At 40.8% G+C, this 14,081-nt stretch overlaps 1 protein-coding gene across 2 annotated transcripts in view; it reads left to right on the top strand.

Moving 5' to 3' along the window:
- The first annotated feature begins 479 nt into the window (after positions 1 to 479).
- Positions 480 to 14,081, top strand: part of ipo8 (importin 8) — a 52,036-nt gene continuing 38,434 nt past the window's right edge. Inside the window, exons 1-6 of one of the 2 annotated variants that reach the window (XM_061913128.1) lie at positions 480 to 860; positions 5,022 to 5,103; positions 7,455 to 7,611; positions 11,874 to 12,032; positions 13,103 to 13,259; positions 13,818 to 13,907. In XM_061913128.1, coding sequence (XP_061769112.1) covers positions 777 to 860; positions 5,022 to 5,103; positions 7,455 to 7,611; positions 11,874 to 12,032; positions 13,103 to 13,259; positions 13,818 to 13,907 — 729 coding nt within the window. In that variant the 5' untranslated portion in view covers positions 480 to 776. The remainder of the gene's footprint in view (positions 861 to 5,021; positions 5,104 to 7,454; positions 7,612 to 11,873; positions 12,033 to 13,102; positions 13,260 to 13,817; positions 13,908 to 14,081) is intronic. The other variant, XM_061913129.1, reaches the window with a different exon arrangement.

The following is a 14,081-nucleotide window of genomic DNA, read 5'->3' as shown; positions in this document are numbered from 1 at the left end:
TTGGTTTTTACTAATTTTTACTAATTGTTTTTTATCTAGTCTGCACTTTGTGTAGTTATTATTATTATTGGCTTTTATCTAGTTTTCACGTTGTATGTATTATTTCTATTATCATTATCATCGACTTATTTTTGCCTTATTATTTTTATTTTCCTGTTTTAATTATGTTGGATCTGTGTTGTTGTTGTTGTTGGGGACAAGTGTTGTAAATTAGCTTAGGTTACAAACACTATGATGCATACATTGGATAACTGTTTCAGATGTCGATGTTTTGTAATAATGATGATAATAATAATAATAATAAAATTCTGAAAACATACTTGTTAAAATAAAAATGTGTACCTTGTAATTGTTACATTTGTGGTGCTACATTTAGGTTACATTTTTTAATTAGTTAAACCAAACAACGAATGCTGGCAGTAAACTCAAGATGGCAGCAGACACAGGCCCTCTCGTGCAGACGACGAAGAAGTATAAGCCGTAAAGCGTTTGTTTAGTTTACTTTTACGTCCACAAACTGCTGCTTGGCGGCAGTTTTGTCCTAATAAGCTTTATGGAATTTCACTGAGCGAACTCCTACTGCTTTATTTGTGAAGTTAGACAAACAATAGTAGTACCCAATAAACATGGTACGTGGACGTTCCGTCCGAGTGTCGAATTAATGTAAAAGTCGGGCGACATTTATTGCAATTACACAACGGCCTTTTGAATTAAATAGAGGAAGGGTCTCGGTAGTTTTAATTCCGTGCACTAGACCCGTTTATCTAAGTGGAGGCATGGATCCCAACCGAATAATCCAGGCTCTGAGGGGAACTATCGACCCTAAACTGAGAAGATCGGCAGAAGATGAACTCAATCAGGTGGGTGCTGTCCAAAGCAGTGAGTTGTTTATACTACTAACTGTACTCATTATGATTTGTTTTTTGACCTTAAGAGTGTGTTTGCGTTGTTGTTTTAAGCACACGCAGCTAGAATCAAATCTGCTATAATCACAACGTCAAGTAGAGTAATGCCGTGTTTTTCAACCACTGTGCCGCGGCCGTGGGATATTGTCTGGTGTGCCGTGGGAAATTATGCAACTTCACCTAATTTATGCCAAATATATTTTTTGCATATCAATAATTATAATCTGCCAATAATGTGCCGTTGCTTAGTGTCTGTGCCGTGTAAAACTCGGCAGGCTAACCACGTAATACTCCATGTCAGGAGGTGGCAGCATTGCTTTGTAAAAGTCGGAATGTGTCAGGTGAGACAATGATGGTTTGTTGTGAACGTGGACTCCGACTTAACAAATTGAAAAACTTATTCAGGGCCCTGCGATGAGGTGGCGACTTGTCCAGGGTGTACACCGCCTTCCGCCCGATTGTAGCTGAGATAGGCGCCAGCGCCCCCCGCGACCCCAAAAGGGAATAAGCGGTAGAAATGGATGGATGGAAAACTTATTCAGGTGTTACCATTTAGTGGTCAATAGTACGGAATATGTACTGTACTGTGCAATCTACTAATGAAAGTCTCAATCAATCCCCAAAACTGGAGTAATGTAAACAGACTGTATGCATTCCAATTTTGCATGTAGCTTGCTTTATTAGGCTGCTGCAGGGTTTGTTTGCGTTATTAAATGTACGGCAGTGGGCAGGTAAAAAAGGTATGTAATGCTTAAACCCAAAATGAACGAAAGGGAGAGGGAAAGGCTACGCAAAACGAAAGTCAAACTGAACTGGCTACAAAGTAAACAGAGACAAAATGCTGGACGACAGCAAAAACTTACGGCGTCCACAAAGTACATCCGTACGTGACACGACAATCAACAATGTCCACACAAACAAGGACAGCAACAACTTAGGTAGCCTTGCTTGCTAACACAAAGTACATTTATTAACGTTTTCTGCTGGTGGTGTGCCTCCGGATTTTTTTTATGACAAAAATGTGCCTTGCCTTAAAAAAAGTTGAAAAACACTGGAGTAATGTTAATCGACTGTATGCATTCCAATTTTGCATGTAGCTTGCTTTATTAGGCTGCTGCAGGGTTTGTTTGCGTTATTAAATGTACGGCGGCTGACAGAGGCCAAACATACAAAATGAATTAAAAACCGATAACGCACCATACGATTGATTGATTGAAACTTTTATTGGTAGATTGCACAGTACAGTACATATTCCATACAATTGACCACTAAATGGTACTTGTTTAAGTCGGGGTCCATGTTAATCAATCCATGGTAACTAAAACTAAAACGCATGCAACTGACTGGAACATGTTGTAAATTAAAATTGCTGATAAATGCTTACATTGTATCGTATGCATGTTGGAAATAAACTGAAACTGAAGTGAACTGAACTGTCGGGTGAAAAAAAAGTGCAAAAGAAAAAGGCTGTCAATGCTCAAAAAAACACACACACACACACACACACACACACACACACACACACACACACACACACTTGCTTACTTGGTTATGGTTGTCCATCAATTCGATGAGGACCATCTTCTTTTATTTGTGAGTCTGCTGATGTTTGAACAGTCCGATCCTGGATCTACAGATGCGGTTACTGACCGGGCATGTGAAGGAGGTGCTGGGGGGAGCAGGGGTGGCTCGGCGAGCAAGCCTCTTCGCACGCTTTGCTGCACGGTGTTGTGTGCGCTGTTCCTCTATATAATCCACTCCCTGTGAGGTGTGGGAGCGCCAGAGGTCTCGGCAGGAAGCAAATTCCTCCAGTGAAGAGGGGTTGATATGGCATCTCTTCAGTGTGGTCTTCATTTGGTCTTTGAACCGCTTCTTCTGCCCACCAGCACTGCGTTGGCCTAGGTGTAACTGACCATAGAGGATTTTGCGTGGGAGTCTATGGCTTGGCATTCGGATGACATGCCCCAACCATATGAGTTGATGTCGGGTCATGATGGACTCCACACTGCAGCTGCCTGCCCTCTCCAGCACTTCTGTGTGTGGCACTCTGTCCTTCCATGTGATGCCAAGGATCTTCTGCAGACATCTTACATGGAAAGTCTCCAGGCTTCTCAGATGGCGGCTGTAGATAATCCATGCCTCACATCCGTACAGTAATGCAGTGATGCATACTGCTCTGTAGACCAGCACTTTGGTGTGGAGTTTGAGGTTGCTGTTCTGAAAAACAGTTCTCCTTAGACGACCAAAAGATGATGATGCTTGCTTGAGGCGGTTCTGGATCTCGTCATCCATTGAGCAGGTGTCAGACATTATGCTCCCCAGGTATTTGAAGGTGGGCACCGTGAGCAGCTGTTGCCCTGCTGCTGTGAGGGTTATTGTGGGGTTTAGTGGGAGGTCAGCACTAGACTGACAGGGTACCTCTGTCTTCTGGGTGTTGATCGTCAGTCCCATTCTGGTATATGCAGTTACAACTGCCGAGAGGATGTTTTGCAGAGCCTGTGGTGTATGGGCAACCAGGGCACAGTCATCGGCGTATTGCAGCTCAATTATGGTCTCTGAGGTCAGCTTGGTAGTTGCCTGTAGCCTCCTGTAGTTACCATCAAGCCTGAAGTCTATGGTAACTCCAGCCTGCTCCTCCATCCCCCTACGTAGCAGTGTTGTGACACAGACGAGGAAGATATTGAAGAGAACTGGAGCCAGCACACAGCCCTGCCTCACTCCAGTTTTCACACCAAAGGGATCTGAGCTGTGTCTTCCCACTACCACTCGGGCCATCATCCCAGAATGGAACTGTGCAAGGATGGTGAGAAACTTGGGTGGACACCCAAATCTCTTCAGGACTCGCCACAGTAGGTCCCTGTTTACTGTGTCAAATGCCTTTGAAAGGTCGACAAAGGCAATGAACAAGTCCTTGTGCTGCTCCCGGCATTTCTCTTGGAGCTGACGTGTCACAAAGATCATGTCAACTGTCCCCCTGTCCTTCCGAAAACCACACTGCGACTCTGGGGTGACCCGTTCTGATATTGCGGGGATGAGTCTGCGGAGCATGACCTTGACAAGGACCTTTCCAGCAATGGCCAACAGAGAGATACCCCTACTATTGGAGCAGATGGATTTGTCTCCTTTTATTGGTAGATTGCACAGTACAGTACATATTCCGTACAATTGACCACTAAATGGTACTTGTTTAAGTCGGGGTCCATGTTAATCAATCCATGGTAACTAAAACTAAAACGCATGCAACTGACTGGAACATGTTGTAAATTGAAATTGCTGATAAACGCTTACAATGTATCGTATGCATGTTGGAAATAAACTGAAACTGAAGTGAACTGAACTGTCGGGTGAAAAAAAAGTGCAAAAGAAAAAGGCTGTCAATGCTCACACACACACACACACACACACACACACACACACACACACACACACACACACACACACACACACACACACACACACACACACACACGCACACACACCAAAATCAAGTGCATGAGAGAAATGTTGTGAGTTCTAGAACAAAACAGAAGTAAACCGGCTATCAGGTGCGCTGGATCTGAGGGTTATTCATCCTTAAAAACCTAATGACATGACATTTCAATGTATTATAGTGCATCCGATTTTTACAACCAAGATATTTTTTTACCACCAAGATATAAAGAAAAATCTATTTCATTTTGCCAACTTTCATCTGGGCGTCTGCATCTGCCTAATTTACTGGTAGAGAAATTACATGCTTAATTTGCCATAACATATGGACTTCTATGGTTTTAAAATAAACAATGTATAGAAATATGAATGAAGTATCCTGTCACTTTGTTTAGTAGTTGGTAATATAATGTGTATTAATAACTTTTTTTAGGTCAATTTAGTTTAGTAACCTTCGTTTTTTACAATAATGTAATGCAATCAACAAATTATTAATGAACTTGCATTCATTTAATTTTTTCCAACAATTTGTATTACATTTGAGGTTTTTTTTTTACAATTTGTTGCTGTCTGTTAAATTAAACCTAACATAAAAAAATGTGAATTGTTAATATCATTGTACAGGTTAAACTTCTATACATCGAATAATTACTTTCTCAATTTTCTGTCTTCTTTGGTGTGTTTTAGTCCTACAAGATCATCAACTTTGCACCAACTTTGCTTCAAATAATTGCATCAGAGCAGGTGGAGTTTCCTGTTCGCCAGGCAGGTATGGCAAATATGGATATAACAAATGAATGTAACCATTGTAGTGACCTTTTCGGGACATCTTTCCATTTGCCGTCTGCTGTGCTGCGGAATGCTTGAACCTTTTTTGTAGAGGCATTCAGTAGCTTGATTTTTATCAAATATTGATTTGTTTGAATTCTGTTGTGATACTGTATGAAGATAAAACATTTAACTGTAATGGTCCAAATAAATCTGTAGCCTTAAGTGTGAAGCTCACTTTGCTTCCATTCAATTCTGTCATATCCGTTTTTTCTTTTTGACAATATGCTCATACAAGTTCTACTTCTCTCACATTTCCCAAACACTCCAACATCAAAGCCTTCAGCTTGTTTAGGAAATTTGGCGTAAAAATTGTACACAACCCGAAAATACCCACTTTTACCTTAAACACATTGTCATTAAAATTGAGAATTCTTACTTAACTGATTCAAACCATCCATCCATCCAGACATACCTATCCCCAGCCACTTCGTCCAGCTCCTCCCAGGGGATCCCGAGGCGTTCCCAGGCCAGCCGGGAGACACAGTCTTCCCAACGTGTCCTGGGTCTTCCCCATGGCCTCCTCCCGGTCGGACCTCCCTGAGGAGGTGTACGGGTGGCATTCTGAGCAGATGCCCGAACCATCTCATCTGGCTCCTCTTGATGTGGAGGAGCAGTGGCTTTACTTTGAGCTCCCCCTGTATGACAGAGCTTCTCCCCCTATCACTAAGGGAGAGACCCGCCACCCGACGGAGGAAACTTATTTTGGCCGCTTGTACCCGGGATCTTGTCCTTTCGGTCATAACCCAAAGCTCATGACCGTAGGTGAGGATGGGAACGTAGATCGACTGGTAAATTGAGAGTTTTGCCTTCCGCCTCAGCTCCTTCTTCACCACAACAGATCGATACAGCGTCTGCATTATTGAAGACGCCGCACCGATCTGCCTGTCGATATCATGATCCACTCTTCCCCCACTTGTGAGCAAGAGTCCTAAGTACTTGAACTGCTTCACTTGGTGTAAGATCTCCTCCCCAACTTGGAGATGGCACTCCACCCTTTCCTGGGCGAGAACTGTGGACTCGGACTTGGAGGTGCTGATTCTCATACAAGTCGCTTCACACTCTGCTGCGAACCGATCCAGTGAGAACTGAAGATCCTGGCCAGATGAAGCCATCAGGACCACATCATCTGCAAAAAGCAGAGATCTAATCCTGCAGCTACCAAACCGGATCCCCTCAACGCCCTGACTGCGCCTAGAAATTCTGTCCATAAAAGTTATGAACAGAATGGGTGACAAAGGGCAGCCTTGGCGGAGTCCAACCCTCACTGGAAACGGGTCCGACTTACTGCCGGCAATGCGGACCAAGCTCTGACACTGATCATACAGGGAGCGGACCGCCACAATCAGACAGTCCGATACCCCATACTCTCTGAGCACTACCCACAGGATTTCCCGGGGGACACGGTCGAATGCCTTCTCCAAGTCCACAAAGCACATGTAGACTTGTTGGGCAAACTCCCATTCACCCTGAAGTACCCTGCCGAGAGTATAGAGCTGGTCTACCGTTCCACAACCAGGACGAAAACCACACTGTTCCTCCTGGATCCGAGGTTCAACTATCCGGCGTAGCCTCCTTTCCAGTACACTCGAACAGACCTTACCGGGAAGGCTGAGGAGTATGATCCCACGATAGTTGGAACACACCCTCCGGTTCCCCTTCTTAAAGAACGGAAACCACCATTCCGGTCTGCCAATCCAGAGGTACTGCCCCCAATGTCCACGCGACGTTGCAGAGTCCTGTCAACCAAGACAGCCCCATATCATCCAGAGCCTTAAGGAACTCCGGGCGGATCTCGTCCACCCCCGGGGCCTTGCCACCGAGGAGCTTTTTAACTACCTCGGCAACCTTATCCCCACAAATAGGAGAGCCCACCACAGATTCCCCAGGCACTGCTGCCTCATAGGAAGATGTGTTGGTGGGATTGAGGAGTTCTTCGAAGTTTTCCCTCCACTGATCCACAACAGCCGCAGTAGAGGTTTGCAGCACACCGTCTTTACCATACACGGTGTTGACAGTGCACTGCTTCCTCCCCCTGAGGCGGCGGATGGTGATTGTAATTCCAGCCAACAATTTCAAGTTGGAATGAATGGAACATTCCATCTAACAATTTCCCACTCTTACTATAATTTCACATTTTCCGTACAGCTTTAGTTCTTCAGTATTTATACAATTGTTGCTTTTATATTTGTTTATTGTTTTATTGATAATTTTTCCGACCGATAAGTTTGTGAAATTGGTTGAAATCTGAACCAACAAGAAATGATTGTTTATCTGATTACTTGTTTGCAGCGGCCATTTATCTGAAGAACATGATTAGCCAGTACTGGCAAGACAGGGAGCCATCTTTGGGAAAAGTCGTGTTCCCTTTCAACATTCATGAAAACGACCGTCAGCAGATCAGAGACCACATTGTGGAAGCTATCATCCGCTGTCCTGAGACCGTCCGGTACATATATTCTCACTCTTGTTGTATTTACTCCATTACTTCAACTGATATTGGGAATTATATGCAATTTCTGTAAGCTGTATTATGAATACAACCTAGTTATGATGTTTAAGTTGTGTAAGTTCAGTATTTGTTTAATCAGTTCATCAATCACTGATCGATGCTATCAAATAACAATGAGTGATACTTTTTTATTGTTCAGCCTTGGTCAAGTACATCATTGTGTAATTTATGGACTTATCACATGACTTCTCTTCCTACATTGCAAAACAAATTTATCTTGATGCTATTTCATCTATATTCAGCTTAATTTGTTCTGTGACAGAGCTCTTAACTCAAAACACTTGTATGTCAAACTAACACTGGGCATTGGAATGAATTAAAATCAATTTAAATGGTGCCATGCACCCTCAAAACAGCACAGTTTTAACACATGACATGCTTTCAAAAATTAAACAAAGGTTTAGATAATACATATTGTCAATAAAATGTACAAACCCTGTTTCCATATGAGTTGGGAAATTGTGTTAGATGTAAATAAAAACGGAATACAATGATTTGCAAATCCTTTTCAAACCATATATTCAGTTGAATGCACTACAAAGACAAGATATTTTATGTTCAAACTCATAAACTTTATTTTTTTTTTTTGCATATAATAATAAACTTCAAATTTCATGGCTGCAACACGTGCCAATGTAGTTGGGAAAGGGCATGTTCACCACTGTGTTACATCACCTTTTCTTTTAACAAAACTCAATAAACGTTTGGGAACTGAGGAAACTAATTGTTGAAGCTTTGAAAGTGGAATTCTTTCTCATTCTTGTTTTATGTAGAGCTTTAGTCATTCAACAGTCCGGGGTCTCCGCTGTCATATTTTACACTTCATAATGCGCCACACATTTTCGATGGGAGACAGGTCTGGACTGCATGTGGGCCAGGAAAGTACCCACACTCTTTTACTACAAAACCACGCTGTTGTAACACGTGGCTTGGCATTGTCTTGCTGAAATAAGCAGGGGCATCCATGATAACCTTGCTTGGATGACAACATATATTGCTCCAAAACCTGTATGAACCATTCAGCATTAATGGTGCCTTCAGAGATGTGTAAGTGTCCATGCCTTGGGCAGTAATACACCCCATACCATCACACATGCTGGCTTTTGAACTTTGCGCCTTCAACAATCCGGATGGTTATTTTCCTCTTTGTTCCAGAAGACAACATGTCCACAGTTTCCAAATATAATTTGAAATATGGACTCGTCAGATCCCAGAACACTTTTTCACTTTGCATCAGTCCATCTTAGATGAGTTCGGGCACAGAGAAGTCAGCGGCGTTCCTTGGAGTTGTTGATAAATGGGTTTTGCTTTGCATAGCAGAGTTTTAACTGGCACTTACAGATGTAGCAACCAACTGTAGTTACTGACAGTGGTTTTATGAAGTGTTCCTGAGCCCATGTGGTGATATCCCTTACACCCTGATGTCGGTTTTTGATGCAGTACCGCCTGAGGGATCAATGGTCCGTAATATCCTTGCTTACGTGCAGTGATTTCTCCAGATTCTCTGAACCTTTTGATGATTTTACAGACCGTAGATGGTATTCCTTGCAATAGCTCGTTGAGAAATGTTGTTCTAAAACTGTTCGACAATTTGCTTACAAATTGGTGACCCTCGCCCCATCCTTGTTTTGTGAATTACTTAACATTTCATGTAAGCTGCTTTTATACCCATTCATGGCACCCACCTGTTCCCAATTAGCCTGCACACCTGTGGGATGTTCCAAATAAGTGTTTGATGAGCATTCCTCAACTTTATCAGTATTTATTGTCACCTTTCCCAACTTCTTTCTCACGTCTTGCTAGCATCAAATTCTAAAGTTAATGATTATTTGCAAAAAAAAATGTTTATCAGTTTGAACATCAAATATGTTGTCTTTGCAGCATATTCAACTGAATATGGGTTTAAAATGATATGCAAATCATAGTATTATGTTCATATTTACATGTAACGCCATTTCCCAACTCATATGAAAACAGGGTTTGTAATTTTAACAACTGATTGATTGATTGATTGATTGATTGAAACTTTTATTAGTAGATTGCACAGTACAGTACATATTCCGTACATCTGACCACTAAATGGTAACACTCGAATAAGTGTTTCAAATTGTTTAAGTCGGGGTCCACGTTAATCAATTCATGGTAGTACAGTAGTTTTATGAAGCAATGTCAGAGAACAAAGAGTGCACAGTCTACCAAGTCCAATTCCTTGTGTGTTAAACATACTTGGCCAATAAATCTGTTTCTGATTCTGATAATGTACAGCATTTACCCTGGAGAAAATAAATTTTTGGTGTCTCCTTAAAGCTGTTTCTCCGTCGCACACACTTACAGCAGCTTTTCCATATTTTCATGGATTAATGTCTACTTTAAGCAGTAGCTATTACTTGAACATTCTGGCTGGTGTTAAACACATTCTGTTTCAGTTTGGTGCAGACTAGCAGTGAATCGCTCAAACTGCTTCATCAAGTTGGCGACATGCTCTGTCATGGTTTTGATGACTTTTTTTTTTTTATTATTCATTGAATATCATCCACTTCTTCTCACCACTTCACTTTTAGCCATGTTGTCATTTTTAAGGCTTCCATACCGAGTCTGGTGACAGATTAAGTTTGACCTATATGCTACCTTATATCAGAAATAACAACAGTGAAGGATCCATGTGAATGTACAAGCCAGTCTGCCCCACAACAAGAGGATAGAGAATTATAAGGAACTTATTCACTTAAACGTGGACTACAATGGCAGACTCCCGCAAACCACTTTGGGTAAATGTATACCATCTATGGAATAATCCGCTGAGGTCACCTGTGTGAAAAACGTCACAGGACAAAGCAAATTCCAAACGGTTTATTTAGACGTAGTATGAAGAAAGGCAATATTGTCTTATAAATAGCACGGCAATGCTTCCACAGTCTGATTTCAAAATTACGGGACTCATGCAGATCCTGAAAACTCACAATAGCAGGTACCAATAGGTATGAAAAGTTAGTTTTGCATAACAGGGACCCGTTAAGTTGAGGTACTACTGTAGTTGAGATCTTCACGTTGCCTAAATGGCAACTAATTAGCCTTGCGATCAATGATCGTGTGAGTTTGAAAGAGGACAGTTTAAATATGTATTACATTTGGCAAGCCCTCCTGATGCTGACTTTGCAAGCCAAATTTGCACGGGCACCCCTACACCCGAGATTTTATTTTGACGATTTCTAATTGTTCGTGGAGCTACACCTATTACTATTCAAGTAAATGAAAAATATTATGTAAGACTGCATTACTTGTTTTTGAGCTTTTGGAGCCAGCTCCAGCTTGGCACAAATGTAATTTTCAGTTCTTATGTGTCTTGTGCATGTTAACAATTGACAATAAATAATCTTGAATCTTGAATGTGGCGCTTTTTGACACTAAAAAACAAAATATCTGCCAGAACCATGGGAACTCCCTCACTACCTGTTCTAAAAGAGCCACAGTGGAAAGGGAGTCAGTTGTTACACGGAATAACATTGGACCAATACTTGGATATTCAATTAAATGTATTGCTCATATTTCACTGGGCAGCCAGATTCTGTCCTGCATTACATTATATGTAATTTCCTGTTTTTTTGCCACAATTTGGGCACACCTGCTTTAGAGCTGACAATTTCGCCAGTGTCTAGCATGATGGCATGCATGGTAATTATGGCAGGTTTTGTATGACTTTTGAGTCATATATATATATTTTTAAATGTGGTTGAACTTTTTAAAACAATTGTTTAATTTACTTATTAATCTTTTTTTAGGGTTGATTTCTAAACTGTGTATAACATTTATTAAGCCACAATTTGATACAAAACTTAATATCCAAAACAAACACCATCTTTCTAAACGGCAACAATACGATCATAAAAAATAAACAATATCTTCTATAAAATGTTCCAAAATATTTGCATGAAAATATATTCTCTAGATTTTTACAAACAATACCATGTATAGCTTATGAGACATTTACTTTGGAGGTTGTGGCGACTTGTCCAGGGTGTACGCCACCTTCCGCCTGAATGCAGCTTGAGATAGGCTCCAGCAACCCCTGCGACCCCAAAAGAGACAAGCAGTAGAAATGGATGGATGAATGGATGGGTGGATGGAAGGATGGGTTCCGTTGTGTTACAATCTAAAATCATCCTCCGTAACGACATCACATGGCTTTGCTCTGTTTGCAGCGCCCAGTTGACTATATGTCTTCGAACGATCATCAAACATGACTTCCCAGGACGTTGGACGGCCATAGTGGACAAGTTAAGTTTGTACTTGCAGTCCAACAACAGTGGCAGCTGGTACGGCAGCCTGTTGTCTCTCTATCAGCTGGTCAAAACCTATGAGTGAGTACTTTTGTATGTATATATAGTTTTTTAATGGCTCTTTCAAAGGGCCATAAACCCATTCACTCATCAACAGTCTCTTGTCAGACTGACTAACCACATACTAGGGAAGTAACAATTAACGGTATCAATGAAAAACTGCAGTAAAACACCAGACAATTAGTATTAAGGTTTTAAATTTAAATTATTGTAAAACCGCTTATCACTAGCTAGCAACTAGTGCAGCTTATCACGAGTTAGCAGCTGGTGCTGTTAATCGCTAACTAATCGCTTGCGCCATTAATCGCTTGCACCGCTAATTGCTACCGCCACTAATCGCTCAGGAGCTTAAGTGCTAATAGGAAGACAAGACACATCAACATCTTTCCTCATCACATCATTATTAAAGACATGATGACGGATATATTTTTTTTAATGCATTCTAAATATTAAATATTAAATAAACGTAAATAAAAGTCTGCTTACAGCACAGCCAATGGGAGGTCCTCTATTCTGCCCATAAAATCCAAAATATAACCATCTAAAAAGCGCCAACAATACTCCATTTATATTTCATGGCTTGAATATTAACCAAGTATTAGTGATATTATTCTTAGAAACGCTAACACAGACAAACTATTTATAGCGGCGCTATGATCACTTCCTGTGTGCCTATGTTTACATCTTCGAATGTTCTGCTGCTTTCTTGTTTCCCTGCTCCGTGTAAATTAATTGTAGTTCATAAATCATGCATCTCACCTGAAAAGTAGATGGCTGGGAATATAATCCGACAAATTGGGACACTCTGATAGCCATTTAAAACCTGGAACTGGCGAAAACGACATGAAAAGCATTACTATTTTTTCTATCTAGTTTCAATAATATACCAAAATGAACCAATTATGGCGTACAGTTACACTCCTACAACGCACGTTTTGAGACGACTGCTTAGCGGGTGAATAAGCAATTACATTTTGTGGGAAAATAGGTTGACATTATTGTATTTATATTCATGCAGAATATAGTTTTTCTTCATCTAACCGAAGATGATTCTTTCCAGTGGGATTTATCAGATAGTGTGTGCACTTCAGGTACAGGAAAGCAGATGAGAGGGAGCCGTTGCTTGCAGCCATGCAAATCTTTTTGCCCAGGATTCAGCAACTCATCATCCAACTGCTGTCAGATGCCACAATCTTCTCTGTCCTCATCCAAAAACAGATCGTTAAAATCTTCCATTCTCTTGTACAGGTATGTTTGTTTGTGTAATAAGTACATTCACAGTTGTCATTCTAATTATAATGTTATCAAAATATCAATAAATGAATTAATGCTTCAAATATGTACTTTAACGCAGTGGTTTTCAAACTTTTTTCCACCAAGTACCACCTCCAGAAAAAAAACGTATCTTTCCAAGTACCACCATAATAACCATCATCAAAATACAGTAGCATAGTAGACCTAAGTGTTCATAAAAATAAAGCAGAGGTTTTATTTAACAAGTATATTTAATATGTTTGATACCTGCAATAGTACACACAGTTTGAACAGTAACACTGTGTTTGAATATAGGGAAAGACACGGTGCTTTAATCAAGTGATTATTTGGCCTACCACTTGATAGAAACCTGTACCACAGTTTGAGAATCCATGTTTTAAAGCATCAAAATACCCACATGAGCACTGACTTCACCTGGGCCAGGTCAAAGCCCTCAGAATTGGTAACTCCTTGTGTGTCCAGTAGGAAAAGATGATGAAAAGAGAACTGTAATAATGATAATAGTTATCTTATTTTGGGTTGTACTTGCAGTATTCACTGCCGCTCCAGTTGATCAACAACACTATTATGACTCAGTGGATGGAAATACTACGAGCCATAATGGACAAAGATGTTCCTGCTGTAAGAACGCATGCACACTATCATACCTATCCTCATAATTTTGCTAAAGTCTTGTGTAGATGATTGTTTTTACCGATGTTGGCAACATTTTTGAATACCCCATACATACAACTTGGAATGACTGAAAAGTGATATTTTAAATATGTTAATGTTAACATACTACAGGCCTGATTT

Source organism: Nerophis ophidion, linkage group LG10 (assembly GCF_033978795.1).
Source record: "Nerophis ophidion isolate RoL-2023_Sa linkage group LG10, RoL_Noph_v1.0, whole genome shotgun sequence".
Taxonomy (NCBI): Eukaryota; Metazoa; Chordata; class Actinopteri; order Syngnathiformes; family Syngnathidae; genus Nerophis; species Nerophis ophidion.
The sequence above is the reverse complement of the archived record's forward strand: the minus strand, read 5'-3'. Positions and strand labels throughout refer to the sequence as shown.